The 23,461-nt window shown below is 41.1% G+C and overlaps 4 protein-coding genes across 4 annotated transcripts; all 4 read left to right on the top strand.

Moving 5' to 3' along the window:
* Positions 1–621: 621 nt before the first annotated feature.
* Positions 622–1,844, top strand: LOC306735432 (trace amine-associated receptor 13c-like; the record flags this gene model as incomplete). The annotated part of the gene is made up of 2 exons (XM_079216899.1): positions 622–833; positions 1,028–1,844. The coding sequence occupies 2 exons, from the start codon at positions 622–624 to the stop codon at positions 1,842–1,844; spliced, it is 1,029 nt and encodes a 342-aa protein (XP_079073025.1).
* A 3,040-nt stretch (positions 1,845–4,884) lies between these two features.
* LOC306735437 (trace amine-associated receptor 13c-like) lies at positions 4,885–6,070 on the top strand (the record flags this gene model as incomplete). The annotated part of the gene is made up of 2 exons (XM_079216904.1): positions 4,885–5,057; positions 5,254–6,070. The coding sequence occupies 2 exons, from the start codon at positions 4,885–4,887 to the stop codon at positions 6,068–6,070; spliced, it is 990 nt and encodes a 329-aa protein (XP_079073030.1).
* Positions 6,071–9,991: 3,921 nt separating this feature from the next.
* LOC306735348 (trace amine-associated receptor 13c-like) lies at positions 9,992–14,010 on the top strand (the record flags this gene model as incomplete). The annotated part of the gene is made up of 7 exons (XM_079216808.1): positions 9,992–10,070; positions 10,377–10,483; positions 10,589–10,611; positions 11,572–11,656; positions 11,751–11,957; positions 12,736–12,995; positions 13,194–14,010. The coding sequence occupies 7 exons, from the start codon at positions 9,992–9,994 to the stop codon at positions 14,008–14,010; spliced, it is 1,578 nt and encodes a 525-aa protein (XP_079072934.1).
* A 5,816-nt stretch (positions 14,011–19,826) lies between these two features.
* On the top strand, positions 19,827–21,014 carry LOC306735436 (trace amine-associated receptor 13c-like; the record flags this gene model as incomplete). The annotated part of the gene is made up of 2 exons (XM_079216903.1): positions 19,827–19,999; positions 20,198–21,014. The coding sequence occupies 2 exons, from the start codon at positions 19,827–19,829 to the stop codon at positions 21,012–21,014; spliced, it is 990 nt and encodes a 329-aa protein (XP_079073029.1).
* Positions 21,015–23,461: the final 2,447 nt, after the last annotated feature.

Raw genomic sequence — 23,461 nt, 5'->3', positions numbered from 1 at the left:
ACAAGCGACCATCTGAAGATCCACCTAGCTTTTCAGAACAAGTGGGGGGCTGTCGGTGCAGGGACAACCTGGCAGAGGTAGCTGAGTGGAGACCACAGCATGTGGCAAACTGGAGATCAGAAACATATGAAGGGGTTTCCTGAGTAGTGATCAGAGAAAACTATTGAGGTTGGCCAGCAGTGAAATGGTGACAACAGCAGGGACTAAAGTTCAACAACACATTACATAACTCATAACCTATCTAGTTCAACCTCTTTATTGCAAAAAGTAAAAAAATATGCATACATCTATAGCTTATCCAGGTTCATGGCCTACTAATAGTAACCAGAAGCTTTATTCGCCCTCCTTCTTGTCCTGGTCACAACTTTCTTAAAAAAGTAACTTTGGCTGTGTTGTGATGTGCCTTGCTGTTCCTCGGTGCAAAGCATGATGGAAATTGTAATTGTTGAGAAAAACATTGGAAAAAGATGGAAAAGGAGGGGAGGAGGTGGGGGGCGCGAAATACAGGGAAATTCACATGAAACAGTCAGGGTAATATTCAGTCACTCCCACTCAAAGAAAGTTATCACCAGAGTAAAAGAGGAGGGGTGTGCAGGAAGAAAAGAGACATTAATCAGTTGTATGACGAGCTCAGCAGCATCTTGTCTCCTCTTCCTGAGAATGAAAGCCCTTGAAGAAGCTGAACTTTGCTTTCCACAACTCCTCAACTCCTCCTGCAGGAAGGACATGCGTCCTCACTCTGTATCTATGCTCATTTACATTGTACTGTCCTCCATCTCTCTGCTCACTGTGACTCTCAACCTGCTGGTCATCATCTCCATCTCCCACTTCAAGTATTCATATGTTTTATCAATTTTAAATCTGCTATCTGTACAGAAATAAATAGTTAATGGAATAGAACAAAACTAAATATCATATTTCAGACTTTTAAGGGAAATATGTTCATGTGTTTCAGCCATTTGCTTTTATGTCTTAATATAATTACGCTGCCAATATTGATAAGCATGTTGTTCTCTTATCTCTCCAGGCAGCTCCACACAACCACCAACCTCCTCCTGCTCTCTCTTGCTGTCTCAGATTTCTTCGTGGGCTTCCTCATGTTTTTTCAAATTATGCTCATAGGCGGCTGTTGGTTGCTCGGTGACCTCATGTGTATTCTGTATAATGTTGTGGACTATATTATTACTTCTGCCTCAGTAGGAACCATGGTGCTCATATCAGTTGACCGATATGTGGCTATTTGTGAGCCTCTACATTATCCAAACAAAGTCACACCAAAAAGAGTTAAAGTCTGTGTTTGTCTGTGTTGGATAGGTTCTGCTTTCCTTCACAGTCTGCTGCTAAAGGATAACCTGCTACAACCAGGCAGGTATAACTCCTGCATTGGAGAGTGTGTCATTGTTATTAACTACATTGCTGGACTTGCAGATATTGTTTTGTCCTTTATTGGTCCTGTCACTGTCATCATAGTTCTGTATATGAGAGTTTTTGTGGTGGCTGTGTCTCAGGCTCGTGCCATGCGGTCTCATATTGCAGCTGTGACAAGCCAGCGAACAGTGAAAGTAGCTCCAAAAAAATCAGAAATGAAAGCAGCCAGAGCACTTGGAGTTGTTATTGTAGTGTTTCTAGTGTGCCTCTGCCCATATTTTTGTGTTTCACTCACAGGCCAGGACACCTTGTTTAATGCCTCATCTGCTGCCTTTGTAATATGTCTGTTCTATTTGAACTCCTGTCTTAACCCTGTGATCTATGCCTTTTTTTACCCCTGGTTCAGAAAATCTATTAAAATTATTGTTACACTGAAGATACTTCAGCCTGGCTCATGTCAGACCAACATGCTGTAGAGACACACTGCATGGTGGATGAAAATAGACAGAAAAATGTACTTGTCACCTTTTATTTATTAATCAATGTTAAAGTCTTGGTACAGTAACCTTTGTATTAACACTTTTACATTCAGATCATTTGTGTGCCTTTACATTGGGTACTGTTTCAATGCAACAGTGAAGCAACTTCGAAAACTACTACTACTCTAGAAAAACTGTTGCCTGACTGGTGTGTGGACTCTTGGACTATTATAGAAATGCTGTTTTCTTTTTTGTGATTCCATCATGTCTTAAGTTGCACTGCGTGAGCTAAAGACCTTAATGCAACTCTCTCTTTCCTGTTTAGAAAGAGGAGCCTGCCAGCATCCTTTCAAGGGGCCTTTCCCAGATTTTACAAATGGTCTGCAAACATGTTTTAATTTGAAGATCCTTTAATTGATCATATCTATCAGATAGTTGTGAAACTTCAGGTCTTATGCATTAAGCCACCAGACACAGAAACAGCGTATTTCCACTGGCCATCAATCTGATGAACAATTAATCAGACTCCTTCACCTGCACTACTTGCACTACTCGGACTACTGTTGTCTTTAATTGTCTTTTTTATATTTATCTTGTTTATTGCATATTGTGTTTGTATATCAGTAGGAAGAGCTACGTGAAACCGGAGTCAAATTCCATGTACAGTGCATCCGGAAAGTATTCACAGCGCTTCACCTTTACCACATCGTGTTATGTTACTTATGTACATGTTATATTTTCGTTCTTTATTTTTTAATAGATTTGCAAAACTTCCCCAAATGTTTTCCCCTTTGTCATTATGGGGTGTTGTGTGTAGAATGTTGAGGAAAAAAAATAATTTAATCCATTTTGGAATAAGGCTGTAACAAAATGTGGAAAAATTGAAGCGCTGTGAATACTTTCCGGATGCACTATATGTGTCTGGCCCATGGCCAATAAAGCTGATTCTGATTCTAAGAATAAAGACTAGCATCCTGATTATGTGATTATGTTATCTCTCTGTCACAGAAACACACAGATGCATTGACGCTGTCTCTCTTCTCTGTCACATTCTTATCTGCACATCTCTTCATTCTAAGTGCAGTCTTGGTTATGTTTCCTCTCCTTAGCTAATGTAACAAGCGTTAACAACCCTCTCTCCACAAAAATCAGTCACATTTGCAAATCATTTTGCGTGGTTCTCACCGAAAAGCTATTTATGTATTTTATTTCCTTTGTTACACAATAAACCCTATAGCTCAAAGCTCATCAACGCTGTTCTTACACAGAAATATATACGCAGGTCCAAAAACTGAGTTTAGAATAAGGCTTTGGGGGCATGCCTTTAAAATATATATATATATATATATTTCCATGACCTAAATATGTACATTTAAGATGTTTAAAGAGTAAACTCTTGTATAACACAATTATTTAAACCCATGTCAGTGGGCATTAGTTTAAATAATTTGTCATGCTGTCATACATGAGAACCAAGGTACATTTTTCAATTAATGATTTAATCTGAAAATACACTGTACAATGTGTGTCCCTTTCTCTATCACTTGTCTCTCTTGCCGAAATATATTTCAAACAGTGAATAAACATTCAAAACAAGCAAAGTGTGTGTTTTCAATAACATATTCATGTAATAATAATAATAATAATAATATGTTATTGTGGTGGAAATTAATGTATAGTTTCCTTGTGAGAAGTCAATAGTACTTTAAGCACGCTAGTCTTTTAATATTTTATTACAGGATGAGATATAGAAAGATTATAACGAGTTTGCAAATCATCAAACATGAGCCATAGTAGAGACAGAAGTCATGGTACATTCAGCTGATGTAGCCGTAATCGATCATATTTGACTTGTGTAAAATAATGTAAACAATGGACAAGTCAGAGACACAGGTGTCCAGTAAACACATCTGACAAAAAGTATAGTTCCTAAGCTATATAATTACTCGGAGTGCATCGGATTCATTTTTCCCAATCAGTTTTTACACTATAAGTATGCTCTGTGTTTGTTTTGTTTAATTGAGCCTAAAATTTCAGGGTTACAGAATCAAACTGGATAAAGTGCACACAACAGACAGAAAATGAAAAGAAAAAAGTGATATAAATGATACACAGTAATAAAAACTGACGATACGGGTGACTGCCCCTTTAAGAGCAGGTAGCGTAGCCATAGTAACGGGGTGCTGTTGAGGGGTTAAAGGTGACTGGTTGTCACCAGGTGAGAAATGTTTTTTGTGTAAGCAGCATTAAACGGTTACACACCTGTGCAGCCAAAGAGAGAAGTTGTGTGTGCTGCGTTCATTCCTGCGCTCCTACAAAGTGATAACATGGCCCTAAAGCTGAAAAATGTACACTTGATTTTTGAAATTCTTCATATCTTTGTGGAAAACTGTTTTGGTGCTAGAAATTGTTTTACCATAGGTCTTAGGTTCACACGAGCAGCATAATATATGAATAAAAGAGAAGATAAAGGTAAATAAAGGTCTAAAACCTAGCATATGGTTAGGCCTTATTCCACACATCTAGCATGCTAAATATATCTGAACAGGTAGGGGAGGTGAGAACCATGCATCTTTAATTTGTCACGTCACCAAAGGCAAAGTTGGTAGCCTTCTGGTAGGTCTGGACTGTATAAACCCCTTTATCTCAAAACATTCCAAAATATGCATACATCTATAGCTTATCCAGGTTCATTGCATAATAATAGTATCCAGAAGCTTGACTCTCCCTTCTTCTTGTCCTGGACACAGCTGTCCTAAAAAGGCAACTTTGGATGCATTGTGATGTGCCTTGCTGCTCCCCGTTGCAGAGTATGATGGAAATTGAAATTGTTGCGAAAGAAATGTGAAAAAACGGAGGAGCAGGTGAAATACAGTTTAAAAGACGAAAGAAGATAGATGAAACAGTCAGGGCGAAGTTCAGTCACTCCCACTCAAAGAAAGTTCACCAGAGTAAAAGAAGGAGGGATGTTGAGAAAGAAAAGAGATTAATCCGACACATGACGAGCTGTGCAGCATCTGTTCTCCTCTTCCTGAGAATGAAAACCCCTGAAGAAGCTGAACTTTGCTTTCCACAACTCCTCAACTCTTCCTGCAGCAAAGCCATGCGTCCTCACTCTGTATCTACGCTCATTTACATTGTACTGTCCTCCATCTCTCTGCTCACTGTGACTCTTAACCTGCTGATCATCATCTCCATCTCCCACTTCAAGTATTCATGTGTTTGATCAATTTATATAACTCATATATGAACAAAAATAAATGGATAAGGGAACAGCACAAAACAAAATATTAGATCTCAGACTGTTAAGGAAATATGTTTTTGATTTTCAGTGATTGCTTTTGTCTCTTTAAAAACTATTAATGCTACTAATAATGAACAGCATGTTGTTCTCTTTTCTCTCCAGGCAGCTCCACACACCCACCAACCTCCTCCTCCTCTCTCTGGCTGTCTCAGATTTATTTGTGGGCCTCATCATGTTCTTTCAAATTTTGCTCATAGACGGCTGCTGGTTGCTCGGTGACCTCATGTGTATTCTCTATAATGTTTTGGACTTTATTAGTACTTCTGCCTCAGTAGGAACCATGGTGCTCATATCAGTTGACCGATATGTGGCTATTTGTGAGCCTCTACATTATCCCAACAAAGTCACACAAAAAAGAGTTCAAGTCTGTGTTTGTCTGTGTTGGATATGTTCTGCTTTCTTTAACAGTCTGCTTCTCAAGGATAACCTGACACAACCAGGCAGGTATAATTTTTGCTTTGGAGAGTGTGTCATTGTTATTAACTACATTGCTGGACTTGCAGATCTTTTTTTGACTTTTATTGGTCCTGTCGCTGTCATCATAGTTCTGTATATGAGAGTTTTTATGGTGGCTGTGTCTCAGGCTCGTGCCATGCGGTCTCATGTTGAAACTTTCTCTCTCAAGAGTTCAGTGACTGTAACTGCTAAAAAATCTGAAATGAAAGCAGCCCGGAATCTTGGTGTTGTTATTGTTGTGTTTCTATTGTGCAGCTGCCCATATTTTAGTGTTGCACTTACAGGCCAGGACACTTTACTTAATGCCTCATCTGCTGCCTTTGTAACAGTTCTGTTCTATTTCAACTCCTGTCTTAACCCTGTGATCTATGCCTTTTTTTACCCCTGGTTTAGAAAAGCTATCAAGCTCATTGTTACTCTTAAGATACTGCAGCCTGGCTCATGTCAGACCAACATACTGTAGAGAGACACTGCATGGTGGAGGAAATAAGACAGTAACCTTTGAATGAACACTTTTACATTAAAATCATTTTACATTCAGATCATATGTGTGTCTTTACATTGTGTACTGTTTCAATGCAACATTGAAGCAACTTTGAAAACTACTATTACTCTAGAAAAACTGTTGCCTGATGCCTGTGTAAAAATGAGTTGATGGACTATTATAGAAATAGAAAGATTCCAACATGTCTTTAGTTGCACTGCATGACTCTGTAGCTAAAGACCTTTATGCAACTCTCTCTTTCCTGTTTAGAAAGAGGAGCCTGCCAGCATCCTTTCAAGGGGCCTTTCACAGATTTTGGCCTGCAAACATGTTTTAATTTGAAGATCCTTTTATTGATCATATCTATCAGGTAGTTGTGAAACTGTGATCATCAACTGTACTTACTTCTCCTCAGTTTGGTTTGACCATGCAGTGTGAGGTGGATTTAAATCTTTTCTCTCTTACTCATCACTCCAATGTACCTTGATTTGGAGAAGAAGAAAAAAGACGTAAAGGAACGAGTGTAATGGTGTTTGTTTGGTTCATCTGTTATATGAAAGGTCTCAATGTGAGGAAATAAACGGCAGGTGAAAAAATATCTACTTTACAGGGTTGAAAGAGACATTTTTCAATGAGGGGCACCTCCTCAACGTTAATCTGGAAGAAAATAAGCTTGGGATGTTTGCACATGCATTCAAATGGTGGCTTGTAGTGTTTTCTTTTGAACAAACAATATGTTTATCTAAAATGCAAGTTTGTAAATCCTGACAACTTCTGAAATCAAGAAAGAGACAAAAATACTGATTGCCTTCAGGTCTTATGCATGTGCATGTCTTATACATGTGCATATCTGCACATGTATACGCAGGTCCAAAAACTGAGTTTAGAATAAGGCTTTGGGGGCATGCCTTCAAAAATATATATATATTTCCATGACCTATACATGTACATTTAAGATGTATAAAGAGTAAACTATTGTGTAACAAAACGATTTAAAACCATGTCAGTGGGCATTAGTTTAAATTATTTGTCATGCTGTCATACATGAGAATAAAGGTTAATGTTGCAATTAATGATTCAATCTTTAATCTAAAAATACTCTGTACAATGTGTGTCCCTTTCTCTGTCACTTGTCTCTCTTGCCAACTTGAATAAAACATGTTTACTAATATTATATACTCCTTATTTATTTCATCTTTGTGCTCGAGTTTGACTGAATTATAGAAATATATCTCAAACAGTAGATAAACATAAGCAAAGTGTGTGTTTTCAAAAACATGTTCATGTAATAATAATAATATGTTATTGTGGTGGAAATTAATGTATAGTTTCCTTGTGATAAATCAACAGTACTTTAAGCAAGTTAGTCTTTTAATACTTTATTATAGGATAACATATAGAAAGATTATAACGAGCTTACAAGTCATCAAACATGAGCCATAGTAGAGACAGAAGTCATGGTACATTCAGCTGATGTAGCCGTAATCGATCATATTTGACTTGTGTAAAATAATCTTAAACAATGGACAAGTCAGAGATACAGGAGTCCAGTAAACACATCTGGCAAATAGCATAGTTCCTAAATTATATAATTACTCAGAGTGCATCGGATTCATTTTTCCCAATCAGTTTTTACACTATAAGTATGCTCTGTGTTTGTTTTGTTTAATTGAGCCTAAAATTTCCACTGTATAACCCAAATAACATACTGTATATGTCAGTAGCAATCACAGGGTTTATCCTAAAAAAACATCTCACGCCTTTTGCTCATCGATTTAATATGAGATGTATATGGATAAGATTTATGAAAAGTTATTCATTTATTAGTCCCGCAGTGGGGACATTTACAGAATGAAAGCAACAAACGGGATAAAGCGCAAACAACAGACATAGAAAAAATAAATATATAAAGTGATATAAATGATAAACAGTAAAAACAGTAATAAAAACAGTAAAGAATCTACAATAACTGAATATTATATACACAGACAGAATACATAGAACTATTTTGCACTGTGTATTTATATTGCACAGGTTGAAGTGTTTTTGTGGTCTACTGGGAGCTCCGCTGGTAGTGCAGACTGACAGCAACAGGAAGGAAGGACTTGTGGTACCTCTCCTTCATACACAGGGAATGAATCAGCCGGTGGCTGAAGGAGCTGTGCAGAGCTGCCAGAGTGTCCTGCATGGGGTGGGAGGTGTAGTTCATCAGAGATGAGAGCTTAGCCATCATCCTCCTGTCTCCCACCACCTCCACCGCATCCAGTGGACACCCCAGCACACTGCTGGCCTTCTTTACTAGTTTGTTCTGTCTCTTCCTGTCAGCTGTTGAGATGTCGCCGCTCCAGTAGACCACTACGTAAAAGATGGGTGATGCAACCACCGAATGAAAAAGGTCCTTAGGTGTGCTCCCTGCACTCCATGAGACCTCAGTCTCCTCAGCTGATAGAGTCTGCTCTGTCCCTTTTTGTAAAGTGCATGAGTGTGATCTGTCCAATCCAGTTTATTGTTCAAATGAACATCTATGTCCTCAAGATCCTCCAAGCCCTGTTTTGGCATCCCTTTACAGGTTACTACTAGATTTTAGAATACATTTTAAGATTAAACCTTTTGAGCAATTACCGGTTCAGCTCTTAGTTACATTGCTGAACTGCTGCCCTCTTTGAGCAGAGCTCAGCCTGAGATCCACAGGCAAGGCTCTGCTGGTTGTACCCTAAGTCCCTAAGTGGGCTTTTGCAGTCACTATCCCTCAGCTCTGGAAGTCCCTAACTGAAGATCTGAGACTTTAAAAAAATCCGTAACATGTTTTAAAACACAGGACAGGGCATAGAACAAGAGGCCAGAAACACAGACGGCACCACACAAAAAGTATGCCGACAGACAGAACCTCCAGTCTCAGCGTGAAAAGGCGAGTCATTAGAAAAACAGCAGAATCACAGAAACAGGCAATGAGGGAGCAAACCCATTCTCACTCCCAATTTATCAAATACTTACACTAGTGTCCTTTTTTTGTCTTTTCCCTGTGTCTCTTGTGTCCCCTGTTTGTTCCCTGTTACGTGTGTGTGCCGTGGGCGTGGCTTCCGGCAGCTGGCCTCATGTCCACACCTGCACTTCATCTCCAGCACCTGTCTTCAATCATATCATCAGATCCTTCCTGTTTAAACAACCTAGCTAGCTTCTCTCTCTCCAGTTGCCAGATTATTTCACCATTTCCAGTGGTACTTAGACTCTCGGCCTCTCTAGGATTTCGATTACTCTCGTACTTTACATTGCGTTTTGACTTCTTACTAACTCCTGTTACCTGTGCCCAGGATTCCCGTGCCTGCACTCCTGCTCAGTCGCCGCTGCTCACGCCACCTCACCAGTCACGCACCTCACCGGTCACGCCACTTCACCGCTCTGCCTGCCCTCACCTCTTGCCCTACCATCTCATCAGTGTAGCCCCTCTCCTCAGCGTCATAGCTCCGCCCCCCACCGTGGAGCCGATGCAGCTGGGTTTGAGCGACAATGGAGAATTAAGGCTGGCGTGTGTGTCTACTGCGGCCTTCTCGCTTCCTGTCCTCTCCTGCCATACGATTAGGCTCATCAGCGACTGGAGGGGTCCTGATGAGCCAGACGTCCACCTCTTCAACAATCCCTAATTCCTGCATGCAGATTGGCGCTTCCCTCATATGGGAGGGGAGGTCCATCCCACTCCAAGCCTTGGTAGATTCCGGGGCGGGTGCACACTTTATTGACAGCCTTCAACACCCCCCTGGGCCATTTTGAGTTCCCTGTCATGCCCTTGGGCCTCACCAATGCCCCTGAAGTTTTCCAAAACTTGATCAATGATGTCCTCCGTGATTACTCAACTGTTTCCTCTTCGTATACCTCTACGATATCCTCATCTTCTCCCGGAACATGGAGGAACACACCCAACACGTCAGGCTTGTGTTGCGCCGGCTACTGGAGAACAAGCTTTTTGTCAAGGCGGAGAAATGTGAGTTTCATGTGACCACCGTCAACTTCCCTGGCGTCATCATCCACCAGGGCTAGGTGAGGGCAGATCCAGCAAAGGTGAGGGCAGTGGTTGAGTGGCCCACGCCCACCACTCGCAAACAGTTACAGCAGTTCCTTGGGTTTATTAATTTCTACAGACAGTTAATCCAAGACTACAGCAAAGTAGCTGCTCACCTCACGCAACTCACCTCCACTGCTGCCCCATTTTCTTGGACCCCGTAGGCAGACTCTGCTTTTGCCACCCTGAAGAGACTATTCACTTCTGCCCCGGTGTTAATTCACCCAGATCACTCTCTACAGTTCGTGATGGAGGTGGATGCCTCAGATTCGGGGGTCACCCCTGCACCTTCTTTTCCCGGCGTCTTTCACCTGCGGAGCGCAACTACGATGTGGGTAATCGAGAGCTATTGGCTGTGGTTCTGGCTTTGAAAAAGTGGAGGCACTGGTTGGAGGGAGTAGAGCAACCGTTCATTGTGTTACGTCCCCTTTTTTGTCTAGGGGATAAGGGGGAACGAACACAGGTCAGTCCAAAGAATAAGGGAACAAAGTCAGAAAATAGGAGTAACGAAGAAACAATATTTACTTGACGCTGGCGGTTCACAACACAAAAGAAAAGGTTCTGTTACGTGGGAGATATGGGGGACAGCTTGTGGTAGTGCAAAACAAATAGAAATCAAGAAAACAAAACTAGGCCTAGCTCTCTACCTCTGGAAATAAACAAACAAAATGGCTTCTCTAACTTCTCTACAAAAGATTGATCAAAACATATACAGAGGGAGCACCGACCAATAACCTAGTGTTTCTAGACACAAAGTACCTACGTGTCTGCACCAGTGTACAGGGTACCCCAAACTTACCTACTGCCCTCAACCTCTCACCACAAACCCTCCACCTAGCAGTGTCAGTGTGCCCCGAACTCTTCCGACCTCCTCCTTTTAAAATGGCCAACCGTCTCGCTGACTGGCCTTCACAGGTGGCAACCAATTAGCCAATAGGAACCTGTGGGGGAAAACAAGAGGGGAGGGGAGAACACAACACTGACACGTAACAATAGTTTGGACCGAAAACAAAATCCTCTCTTACCTTCGCTTCGCCAAGAGGTTAAACTCCTGCCAGGCTTTGTACCTAGGAAGGATCAATTTCACCCTCACCTACCGCCCTGGTTCACGTAACACCAAACCCGATGCCCTTTCACGTCAGTCCACCACGGAAGAGCTCACTCTCGAGCCTGAGACCATCCTCTCCCCCTCCCGTGTCGTGGTTGCGGTCACATGGGGAGTTGAGTCTCTCGTTCGGGAGGCCCACTGCTCCTATCCGGACCCGGGAAACGGTCTCCCAAACCATCTGTTTGTGCCTGACACCGTTCGATCACAAGTCTTACAATGTTGCATTCCTCCAGGTTGGCCTACCACCATAGGTTCCACCGCAGTCTCGCTTTCATAAGACAGCGGTTCTGGTGGCCACCCATGCCTTTGTTTCAGCCTGCTCAGTCTGTGCCCGCAGCAAGGCTTCCCACCAACCCCCGGCGGGCCAGTTGCACCCTTTGCCTATTCCCCACCGCCCCAGGTCCCACATAGCAGTGGACTTCGTCACTGGCCTGCCCCCTTAGTATGGCGGAAACACCGCCATACTAACGACCGTTGTCGACTGTTTTTCCAAGGCGGTCCACTTCATTCCCCTCCCCAAATTGCCTTCGGCCACCGAAATTGCTAACCTCCATGTCTTCCGACTCCACGGCATCCCCCAGGATGTGTCGGATCGAGGACCTCAGTTTTCTTCTCAGGTCTGGAAAGCCTTCCATCAAGCACTAGGTAATACCGCCAGTCTCTCGGGATACCACATCAAGAATAACGGCCAGACGCAGCGGGTGAACCAGAATTTGGAGACAGCATTAAACTCAAACTCCGGTCCTCATTTAAGGTGCATCCAACCTTCCTTGTCTCAACTACTGCCTAAGTCACACCACATGACTTTAGTGCTAGATTTCAACTCACAAACAATTTTTGGAGCTCCCAAACCAACACACAAGGTAAGATTCAAATATGTGTTGGTTCAGCACTTCCACACGGTGCTTCAGCATTATGCGTGAACTGTTTAAAGATGTGAGCCGGGAGGCTCGCCAGTGTATCAAGGCCTTATTCCACATGTCTAGCATGCTGAATATCTGAACAAGTCAGGAAGGTGAGAACCACACAAACTGTTAAAATGTGTTAAATCAGTGAAGGTAAAGTTGGAAGCCTTCTGGTAGGTCTGGACAGTATACATTTTTTTATTACAAAACGTTTGAAAATATGCATACATCTATAGCTTATCCAGGTTCAGGGCATTATAATAGTAACCAGAAGCTTTACGTTCCCTTTTTCTTGTTCTGGTCACAGCTGTCCTAAAAAGGCAACTTTGGCTGCGTTGTGATGTGCCTTGCTGTTCCCCGTTGCAGAACCATGGCCTGCCAAGCCTTCTCTGCTGGCCTAAACAGAATCACAAAGTTATAGCTATTTTATAATTACATTTTTTAATTAAAGCATCCCGTCATACGTGTATTTATGTGTACGATATCAGACAGCAGGCCTAGGTATAAAATGCACGGCCCGCCACTGAGGAAGGGAAAAGTTCAGTCACTCCCACTTAGACAAAGTTGTCACCAGAGTAAAAGAAGGAGGGACGTTGATAAAGAAAAGAGATTAATCAGATGTATCACGAGCTCAGCAGCATCGTGTCTCCTCTTCCTGAGAATGAAAGCCCTTGAAGAAGCTGAACTTTGCTTTCCACAACTCTTCAACTCCTCCTGCAGGAAGGACATGCGTCCTCACTCTGTATCTATGCTCGCTTACATTGTACTGTCCTCCATCTCTCTGCTCACTGTGACTCTAAACCTGCTGGTCATCATCTCCATCTCCCACTTCAAGTATTCATATGTTTTATTGATTTATAAAACTGCTAGCTGTACAGAAAGAACATTTTGATGGAACAGAAGAAAACAAAATAACAGATCTCAGACTTTTCAGGGAAATATGCTTTTGTGTTTCAGTCATTGATTTAATGTCTTAATATAATAATTGAAGCTACCAATAATGATAAGCATGTTGTTCTCTTATCTCTCCAGGCACCTCCACACACCCACCAACCTCCTCCTCCTCTCTCTTGCTGTCTCAGATTTCTTCGTGGGCTTCCTCATGTTGTTTCAAATTATGCTCTTAGACGGCTGCTGGTTACTCGGTGACCTCATGTGTACTCTGTGGCTGTATCTAACATACATCATAACGTCTGCCTCAGTAGAAACCATGGTGCTCATATCAGTTGACCGATATGTGGCTATTTGTGAGCCTCTACATTATCCCAACAAAGTCACACAAAAAAGAGTTCAAGTCTGTGTTTGTCTGTGTTGGATATGTTCTGCTTTCCTTCACAGTCTGCTGCTGAAGGATAACCTGGAACAACCAGGCAGGTATAATTCCTGCATTGGAGAGTGTGTCATTGTCATTAACTACATTGCTGGACTTGCAGATCTTTTTTTCTCCTTTATTGGTCCTGTCACTGTCATCATAGTTCTGTATATGAGAGTTTTTGTGGTGGCTGTGTCTCAGGCTCGTGCCATGCGTTCTCATATTGCAGCTTTCTCTCTCAAGAGTTCAGTGACTGTAACTGCTAAAAAATCTGAAATGAAAGCAGCCAGGACTCTTGGTGTTGTTATTGTTGTGTTTCTATTGTGCATATGCCCATATTTTAGTGTTGCACTCACCGGCCAGGACACCTTACTTAATATCTCATCTGCTTTCTTTCTAACATATCTGTTCTATTTCAACTCCTGTCTTAACCCTGTGATCTATGCCTTTTTTTACCCCTGGTTTAGAAAATCTATCAAGCTCATTGTTACTCTTAAGATACTGCAGCCTGGCTCATGTCAGACCAACATAATGTAGAGAGACACTGCATGGTGGATGAAAATTAATTGATCATGCTGGTGAGAATTTAGTCACAGATGTAAAAGCCTTGGCACAGTGTCTTTTTTTTATAAACACTGTTACATTCATATCATATGTGTCTTTACATTGTGTACTGTTTAAATGCAACATTGAAGCAATTGTGAAAAATTACAACTACTCTAGCTACTCTTTTATTTTCCTGACACCTGTGAGGCCAACATAAATCAAAGTCATTGAAGGATCATGGACGAATATAGAAATGCTGTTGACACATATGGGGGCTGCACGGTGGTGTGGTGGCAAACATATCTCCTCGTAGCAAAAGGGACCCAGGTTTCAGTCTTGGGCTGGCCGGAATATTTTTTTATGGAGAAGTTGTCCGGTTAATAGATGGATTTTAGCATTTTTTAATGACAAAAGGTCTTTTGTTACTCTTTGTGATTCTGTAGCTAAACGCATGAAGGGGTTATGCAATTCTCTTTTTCCTGTTTTCACAGGCCTTTCACACATTTTACGAATTTAAAGTGGAAATTAAATTATCTCTCGTCCTGCCACCACCAGAGACTACTAGTCAACACTGTGCAGAAAAATGCCATTACCACATGGAATGACCTAAAATGAACTAAATAAGAAGAATGATGTGGTCTACAGGCAAGTTTTAATTGGTCAGGCTTTTCATTGATTACCTTTATTGGGTAGTTTTGAAACAGAGTTCAGCACCTGTATGAACTTCTCCTCTGTTTGGTTAGCCCATGCAGTGTGAGGTGGAGTAAAATCTTCTTTCAAACACAATCTCACAGGGAAAGAACTCAAATGTACCTTGACTCAAAAATAGCACACTAAATATATATATATATATATATATATATATATGTATATATATATATATATATATATATATATATATATATATATATATGTGTGTGTGTGTTTTTAATCTGGAGCTGTTGGAGGACAGCCAAAGTGTTTAAAGTTAGCCACTCTGTATTCTTTTGGGGATCCCCCACACAGAAATGCACTAAGACAACCGAATGCACAGAGATAGTATGCAGCAGACACATCACTTCAATATGTAAGGTAATGAAATGATGATGCAGCTAAACTTGGAACAATGTAAACATGGTCCAATGTCAGTTAAATGGTGGCCTGCTGTGTTTTCTTGTGAGCAAACAGTTACGTGAGCTTTCAATGCAAATTTGTAAATCCTGACAACTCCTGAAATCGGGAGAGAAAGAAATGAAGGCTGATTGCTTTAAGATCATATGTATTCTAAGAATAAAGACTAGCATCCTGATAATATTTAAATATTCAATGGAGAGAAAGTTATGCAATGCTCTTCCTCATACACAGCCTGCCTCTCTCCCCATAATTAAATTAATGATTAAGTATGCCATAACCAGCTGACTATTCACAGCTGTGGTTGGAAATGTAGTTTTGAAACATTTTTTGTTATGTTTATTGACATTTTCTCTAGAGTACATCCTGAAAACAATATATAAATCAATATGCTAAGAAAAAAAATACAGTATCTGTGACATGTCATAGTATTGTAAAAGGCCCATCCAATCATTGGACTGCTGAAATATATTAACTTAACCTTCCTCTTGTGTTGGGTCGGGACCGACCCGTTTTAGGTTTTTAAATGCATAAAAGAACCACATCAATTTGTTTATTGCATACAGGCTTTTTGACTTTGTCAGGAACCTCTATTTTAACAAAATAAACCATATAAACATTTTTTCACTAAATTATAAAATGCTCTGTTTGAAATTATGAACTTTGTGTTGTTAGGGTCGGTTTCGACCCAGTTATAGGAAGAAGATGTGCTTGATTGTTTGTTGTTTGATTGACCTTGCAAAGCTATATTTTGTGTTATGACTTGTTCTGCTTTTCATTTTGTGTTTGTATTAAAGTTATATTGCTGAAAAAAATGCTTTTTAGCTTTTTTCTTGAAGTAAATATATATGGGTCTAAATTGGCCCGTAACACCATAAATGTTACTATAGTTAATAATATTAAAAATTAAAATAAATAAAAACAAATGTATTTAAGAGATGTGTTCTAATACCCCTCAGTAATAGTCAGGTAACACAACAACCTTTTATTTATTTGTATGATTCTCTTGAGGTTCATTTGACCATTTTTTAAATTGAAATCAAGGGGTATCCTGACAAAGAAAAGGCCCAGAGGCCCACACGAAAAATATTAAAACATACAACAATATGTTCATGGATAAGGAAGCCTAACAAGGTAACCAAGATATGAGAAAGAAAGTGGATGATAGATAATTGTTTTTAGTGTATTTTACAGCTGATTTAAGACATGGGTCAAAACCGACCCATTAACACAAGAGATGCTAACAGAAAGCCAACACAAGAGATGCTAACAGAAAGCTAACACAAGAGGAAGGTTAATATATTGGAGGACCCCTGAAATCCTGTGTGGCCCCACCCTGGCCCCCTCATTTCAAATTGTCTAGAACCACCACTGTTCCTGTGTCGACACGCTGTTAGGGTGCATTCACACCAAAAGCGTTGCAAATTACTCGTGTGACTCGCCGGACTATTTGTGGTTATTCGCATCATTCGTGTCATTCGCTTCATTAGCGCTAGATTACATTACATTTCATTTAGCTGACGCTTTTATCCAAAGCGACTTACATGTTTGCTCTATACACCGTAGACACAGCAACAGGGAGCACTAAGGAGTTAAGTGTCTTGCTCAAGAACACAACGACATGGACTAGCAGAGGGCGGGGCGCAAACCACTAACCCTCTGATTGAAAGACGGTCATGCTAACCACTTAGCCACAGTCGCCCCCGAGTCCCGCAAACTAGACGTGCCGGAGAGGGGGGCTTATCTCCGTGGCTCATCTCCATGGAATAAGTTATCATTTCCGCCATCCGCCACTATTTCTGCTTTGTACGTGTTGTGGAAGTCCCACAAACATCGGACCATCAGACGCCCTTGTGTCTGGGTTCATAATATCATCCGTAGCCGCACACAGCTCGGTTTCACCGACTCCTCCAGGAACTGCGTCTGGATGACTGCCGCTTCCAGCGCTACTAGAGGCGGACCAGTAGCGATTTTTTATCAACAACGGCAGGACGTCAGTGACGACAGGCGGAGCATCTCAACGCTGATTGGCTTTTGAAACACAGCGTCACGCAAATGAGGCAAATCTTTCGTGCCACGTCATTTACATAATTCGCGCCGCCCGCCGCAAATTCGCATTATTCGTATTTTGTGCATTGATAAAAATTTGCACCGCTTTTGTCTCACTGCTGCTGTCTTTACAGTTTATAACAGTATATGACGGGCAAACCAATAATACAGGCATGTTGTTTACAGTTCTATGATGCTTTGATGCTTTGATTTAATTAAAATGGGTGAGTTATATAAAAACATGTATGTATTGTGGCATCATAAGGGGACAGGTAGTGGAGGGGTGCTACAAAATGTCCGCCAGTGCAAGAACTACATCTCCCAGCCTGCCTCACCGCTCACCCAGCTGCAGCTGCTTAGGCCACCTGATTGAGGCAGGGCTGGACGGCTTAAGAGAGAGCACCTGGGAAGCAGGCGAACCCACAAGCACATGGAAGAGGACGACAAAGAAGAGGACCTCGTAGCCTGGATTCTCCAGTGTTGAGTTTTGTTTGGTTAATTAACCACTTTCTCCTCCGGGATGTTTATGTTTTCTAACTGGACTCTTTTTTGATACTTTGTTGTTTGGACGTTACCTTGCTGTTGGGATGGGAAATAAACCTTTACTTTTTGTTCATACCATCGAACGTGCCTGTGTCCAGCTCTCTTTTTGCACTGCCCCAGGCTAGCCTGTCCTAGCGACAGCCCGTGACACTATAGTATGTATATCCCAATGTATATTTCTGCTGACAATCAAATCAACCACACATCTATGAAATCCACATGTTAGAATTCGTTAATAAGACAACGGTTCTGGTGGCCACCCATGCCTTTGTTTCAGGCAGCTCAGTCTGTGCCCGCAGCAAGGCTTCCCACCAACCCCTGGCGGGCCAGTTGCACCATTTGCCTATTCCCCACCGCCCCAGGTCCCACATAACAGTGGACTTTGTCACTGGCCTGCCCCCTTCGGAAGGAAATGTCGCCATACTAACGGTTGTGGACCGTTTTTTTTTCCAAAGCGGTCCACTTCATTCCCCTCACCAAATTGCCTTCGGCCACCGAAATTGCGAACCTCCTAGTCCTCCATGTCTTCCGACTCCACGGCATCCCCCAGGATGTGTCGGATCGAGAACCTCAGTTTTCTTCTCAGGTCTGGAAAGCCTTCTATCAAGCCCTAAGTACTACCGCCAGTCTCTCCTCGGGATACCACCACAAGAATAACGGCCAGACGCAGCGGGTGAACCAGGATTTGGAGACAGCATTACGTTGCGTCACTGCTCGCCACCCGTCCTCCTGGTCGACACACTCGTTGTGGGTTGAGTATGCCCATAACTCTCTGACCAGCTCCGCCACAGGCATGTCCCACTTCATGGCTTTCTTAGGATACCAACTGCCCCTATTTCCGGTCCAGGAGGAGGAAGTGGCAGTGCCCTCTGTTCAAGCAAGTCCAGAGGCAGGTCTGGTCTGTGCGCCTTCCTTCGGTAGCCGGAACCAGGAACCAGGCGTCTGGCCAACTAGCGCCAAATCCCTGCACCCACCTGTCGCCCTCGTCAGAAAGTGTGGCTCCCTTCGCGGGACTTACCCCTTCAGGTCGAGTCCCGCAAACTGGCACACAGCTTCATTGGACCCTATGAGGTGGATAAAATCATCAATCCCTCTGCGGTCTGGCTCAAACTCCGGACGTCATTACAGGTGCACCCAACCTTCCTTGTCTCCCTACTCAAACCAGTGTCCTCCAGTCCTGTGTCACGTCCTGCTCCCCAAAACCGAACCCTTACTGCTAGGTCAGTATTCCTCAGCATCTGATACTAATGCACACTTTAGCATCTGTATGTGACACCAGGCTTTCAACTACTGCCTAAGTCACACTACACGACTTAAGCACTAGATTTCAACTCACAAACAATTTGTGGAGCTCCCAAACCAACACACAAGGTAAGATTCAAATATGTGTTGGTATAGCACTTCCACACGGTGCTTCAGCATTATGCGTGAACTGTTTAAAGATGTGAGCTGGGAGGCTCGCCAGTGCATTAAGGCCTTATTCCACATGTCTAGCATGCTGAATATCTGAACAAGTCAGGGAGGTGAGAACCACACAAACTGTTAAAATGTGTTACATCAGTGAAGGTAAAGTTGAAAGCCTTCTGGTAGGTCTGGACAGTATACATTTTTTTTTATTACAAAACGTTTGAAAATATGCATACATCTATAGCTAATCCAGGTTCATGGCATAATAATAGTAACCGGAAGCTTTACTTACGGCTGTTCCCCATTGCTGAATATGATGGAAATTATAATTGTTTAGGAAATAAGAGAAGGGGAGGTGAAATACAGGGAAAAGCCTAAAGAAGATAGATGAAACAGGAAGGTGGTGGGCCGTCAGGGCCTGCTAAGTATTCTCTGCTGGCCTAAACAGAATCACAAAGTTATACATATTTTATAATATAATTTTTTAATTAAAGCATCCCATCATGCGCGTATTTATGTGTACGATATCAGACAGCAGGCCTAGGTATGAAATGCACGGCCCGCCACTGAGGAAGGGAAAAGTTCAGTCACTCCCACTTAGAGAAAGTTGTCACCAGAGTAAAAGGAGGGACGTTGATGAAGAAAAGAGATTAATCAGATGTATCACGAGCTCAGCAGCATCCGGTATCTTCCTGAGAATGAAAACCCTTGAAGAAGCCGAACTTTGCTTTCCACAACTCATCAACTCCTCCTGCAGGAAGATCATGCGTCCTCACTCTGTATCTATGCTCATTTACATTGTACTGTCCTCCATCTCTCTGCTCACTGTGACTCTAAACCTGCTGGTCATCATCTCCATCTCCCACTTCAAGTATTCATATGTTTTATTGATTTATAAAACTGCTAGCTGTACAGAAAGAACATTTTAATGGAACAGAAGAAAACAAAATAACAGATCTCAGACTTTTCAGGAAAATATGTTTTTGTGTTTTAGTCATTGATTTGATGTCTTAATATAATAATTGAAGCTACCAATAATGATACGCATGTTGTTCTCTTATCTCTCCAGGCAGCTCCACACACCCACCAACCTCCTCCTCCTCTCTCTTGCTGTCTCAGATTTCTTCGTGGGCTTCCTCATGTTGTTTCAAATTATGCTCTTAGACGGCTGCTGGTTGCTCGGTGACCTCATGTGTACTCTGTGGCTGTATCTAACATACATCATAACTTCTGCCTCAGTAGGAACCATGGTGCTCATATCAGTTGACCGATATGTGGCTATTTGTGAGCCTCTACATTATCCCAACAAAGTCACACAAAAAAGAGTTCAAGTCTGTGTTTGTCTGTGTTGGATATGTTCTGCTTTCCTTCACGGTGTTCTGCTGAAGAATAACCTGGAACAACCAGGCAGGTATAAGTCCTGTTTTGGAGAGTGTATTGTTGTTATTAACTACATTGCTGGACTTGCAGATCTTTTTTTCTCCTTTATTGGTCCTGTCACTGTCATCATAGTTCTGTATATGAGAGTTTTTGTGGTGGCTGTGTCTCAGGCTCGTGCCATGCGGTCTCATGTTGTAACTTTCTCTCTCAAGAGTTCAGTGACTGTAACTGCTAAAAGATCTGAAATGAAAGCAGCCAGGACTCTTGGTGTTGTTATTGTTGTGTTTCTATTGTGCATATGCCCATATTTTAGTGTTGCACTCACCGGCCAGGACACCTTACTTAATATCACATCTGCTTTCTTTCTAACATATCTGTTCTATTTCAACTCCTGTCTTAACCCTGTGATCTATGCCTTTTTTTACCCCTGGTTTAGAAAATCTATCAAGCTCATTGTTACTCTTAAGATACTGCAGCCTGGCTCATGTCAGACCAACATAATGTAGAGAGACACTGCATGGTGGATGAAAATTAGACAGAAAAATTGATCATGCTGGTGAGAATTTAGTCACAGATGTAAAAGCCTTGGCACAGTGTCTTTTTTTTATAAACACTGTTACATTCATATCATATGTGTATTTACATTGTGTACTGTTTAAATGCAACATTGAAGCAATTGTGAAAAATTGCAACTACTGTAGCTACTCTTTTATTTTCCTGACACCTGTGAGGCCAACATAAATCAAAGTCATTGAAAGATCATGGACGAATATAGAAATGCTGTTGACACATATAGGGGCTGCACGGTGGTGTGGTGGCTAACATATCTCCTCGTAGCAAGAGGGACCCAGGTTTCAGTCTTGGGCTGGCCGGAATATTTTTTTATGGAGAAGTTGTCCGGTTAATAGATGGATTTTGGCATTTTTTAATGACAAAAGATCTTTTGTTACACTTGTGATTCTGTAGCTAAACACATGAAGGGGTAATTAATGCAATTCTCTTTTTCCTGTTTTCACAGGCCTTTCACACATTTTACAAATTTAAAGTGGAAATTAAATTATCTCTCGTCCTGCCACCACCAGAGACTACTAGTCAACACTGTGCAGAAAAATGCCATTACCACATGGAATGACCTAAAATGAACTAAATAAGAAGAATGATGTGGTCTACAGGCAAGTTTTTATTGGTCAGGCTTTTCATTGATTACCTTTATTGGGTAGTTTTGAAACAGAGTTCAGCACCTGTATGAACTTCTCCTCCGTTTGGTTAGCCCATGCAGTGTGAGGTGGAGTAAAATCTTCTTTCAAACACAATCTCACAGGGAAAGAACTCAAATGTACCTTGACTCAAAAATAGCACACTAAATATATATATATATATATATATATATATATATATATATATATATATATATATATATATATGTTTTTATCTGGAGCTGTTGGAGGACAGCCAAAGTGTTTAAAGTTAGCCACTCTGTATTCTTTTGGGGATCCCCCACACAGAAATACACTAAGACAACCGAATGCACAGAGATAGTATGCAGCAGACACATCACTTCAATATGTAAGGTAATGAAATGATGATGCAGCTAAACTTGGAACAATGTCCAACATGGTCCAATGTCAGTTAAATGGTGGCCTGCTGTGTTTTCTTGTGAGCAAACAGTTACGTTAGCTTTCAATGTAAATTTGTAAATCCTGACAACTCCTGAAATCGGGAGAGAAAGAAATGAAGGCTGATTGCTTTAAGATCATATGTATTCTAAGAATAAAGGCTAGCATCCTGATAATATTTAAATATTCAATGGAGAGAAAGTTATGCAATGCTCTTCCTCATACACAGCCTGCCTCTCTCCCCATAATTAAATTAATGATTAAGTATGCCATAACCAGCTGACTATTCACAGCTGTGGTTGGAAATGTAGTTTTGAAACATTTTTTGTTATGTTTATTGACATTTTCTCTAGAGTACATCCTGAAAACAATATATAAATCAATATGCTAAGAAAAAAAATACAGTATCTGTGACATGTCATAGTATTGTAAAAGGCCCATCCAATCATTGGACTGCTGAAATATATTAACTTAACCTTCCTCTTGTGTTGGGTCGGGACCGACCCGTTTTAGGTTTTTAAATGTATAAAAGAACCACATCAATTTGTTTATTGCATCAAGGCTTTTTGACTTTGTCAGGAACCTCTATTTTAACAAAATAAACCATATAAACATTTTTTCACTAAATTATAAAATGCTCTGTTTGAAATTATGAACTTTGTGTTGTTAGGGTCGGTTTCGACCCAGTTATAGGAAGAAGATGTGCTTGATTGTTTGTTGTTTGATTGACCTTGCAAAGCTATATTTTGTGTTATGACTTGTTCTGCTTTTCATTTTGTGTTTGTATTAAAGTTATATTGCTGAAAAAAATGCTTTTTAGCTTTTTTCTTGAAGTAAATATATATGGGTCGAAATTGGCCCATAACACCATAAATGTTACTATAGTTAATAATATTAAAAATAAAAATAAATAAAACAAATGTATTTAAGAGATGTGTTCTAATACCCCTCAGTAATAGTCAGGTAACACAACAACCTTTTATTTATTTGTATGATTCTCTTGAGGTTCATTTGACCATTTTTTAAATTGAAATCAAGGGGTATCCTGACAAAGAAAAGGCCCAGAGGCCCACACGAAAAATATTAAAACATACAACAATATGTTCATGGATAAGGAAGCCTAACAAGGTAACCAAGATATGAGAAAGAAAGTGGATGATAGATAATTGTTTTTAGTGTATTTTACAGCTGATTTAAGACATGGGTCAAAACCGATCCATTAACACAAGATATGCTAACAGAAAGCTAACACAAGAGGAAGGTTAATATATTGGAGGACCCCTGAAATCCTGTGTGGCCCCAGCCTGGCCCCCTCATTTCAAATTGTCTAGAACCAC

The sequence above is a fragment of the Taurulus bubalis genome (assembly GCF_910589615.1).
Source record: "Taurulus bubalis genome assembly, chromosome: 4".
NCBI lineage: Eukaryota > Metazoa > Chordata > Actinopteri > Perciformes > Cottidae > Taurulus > Taurulus bubalis.
The sequence above is the reverse complement of the archived record's forward strand: the minus strand, read 5'-3'. Positions and strand labels throughout refer to the sequence as shown.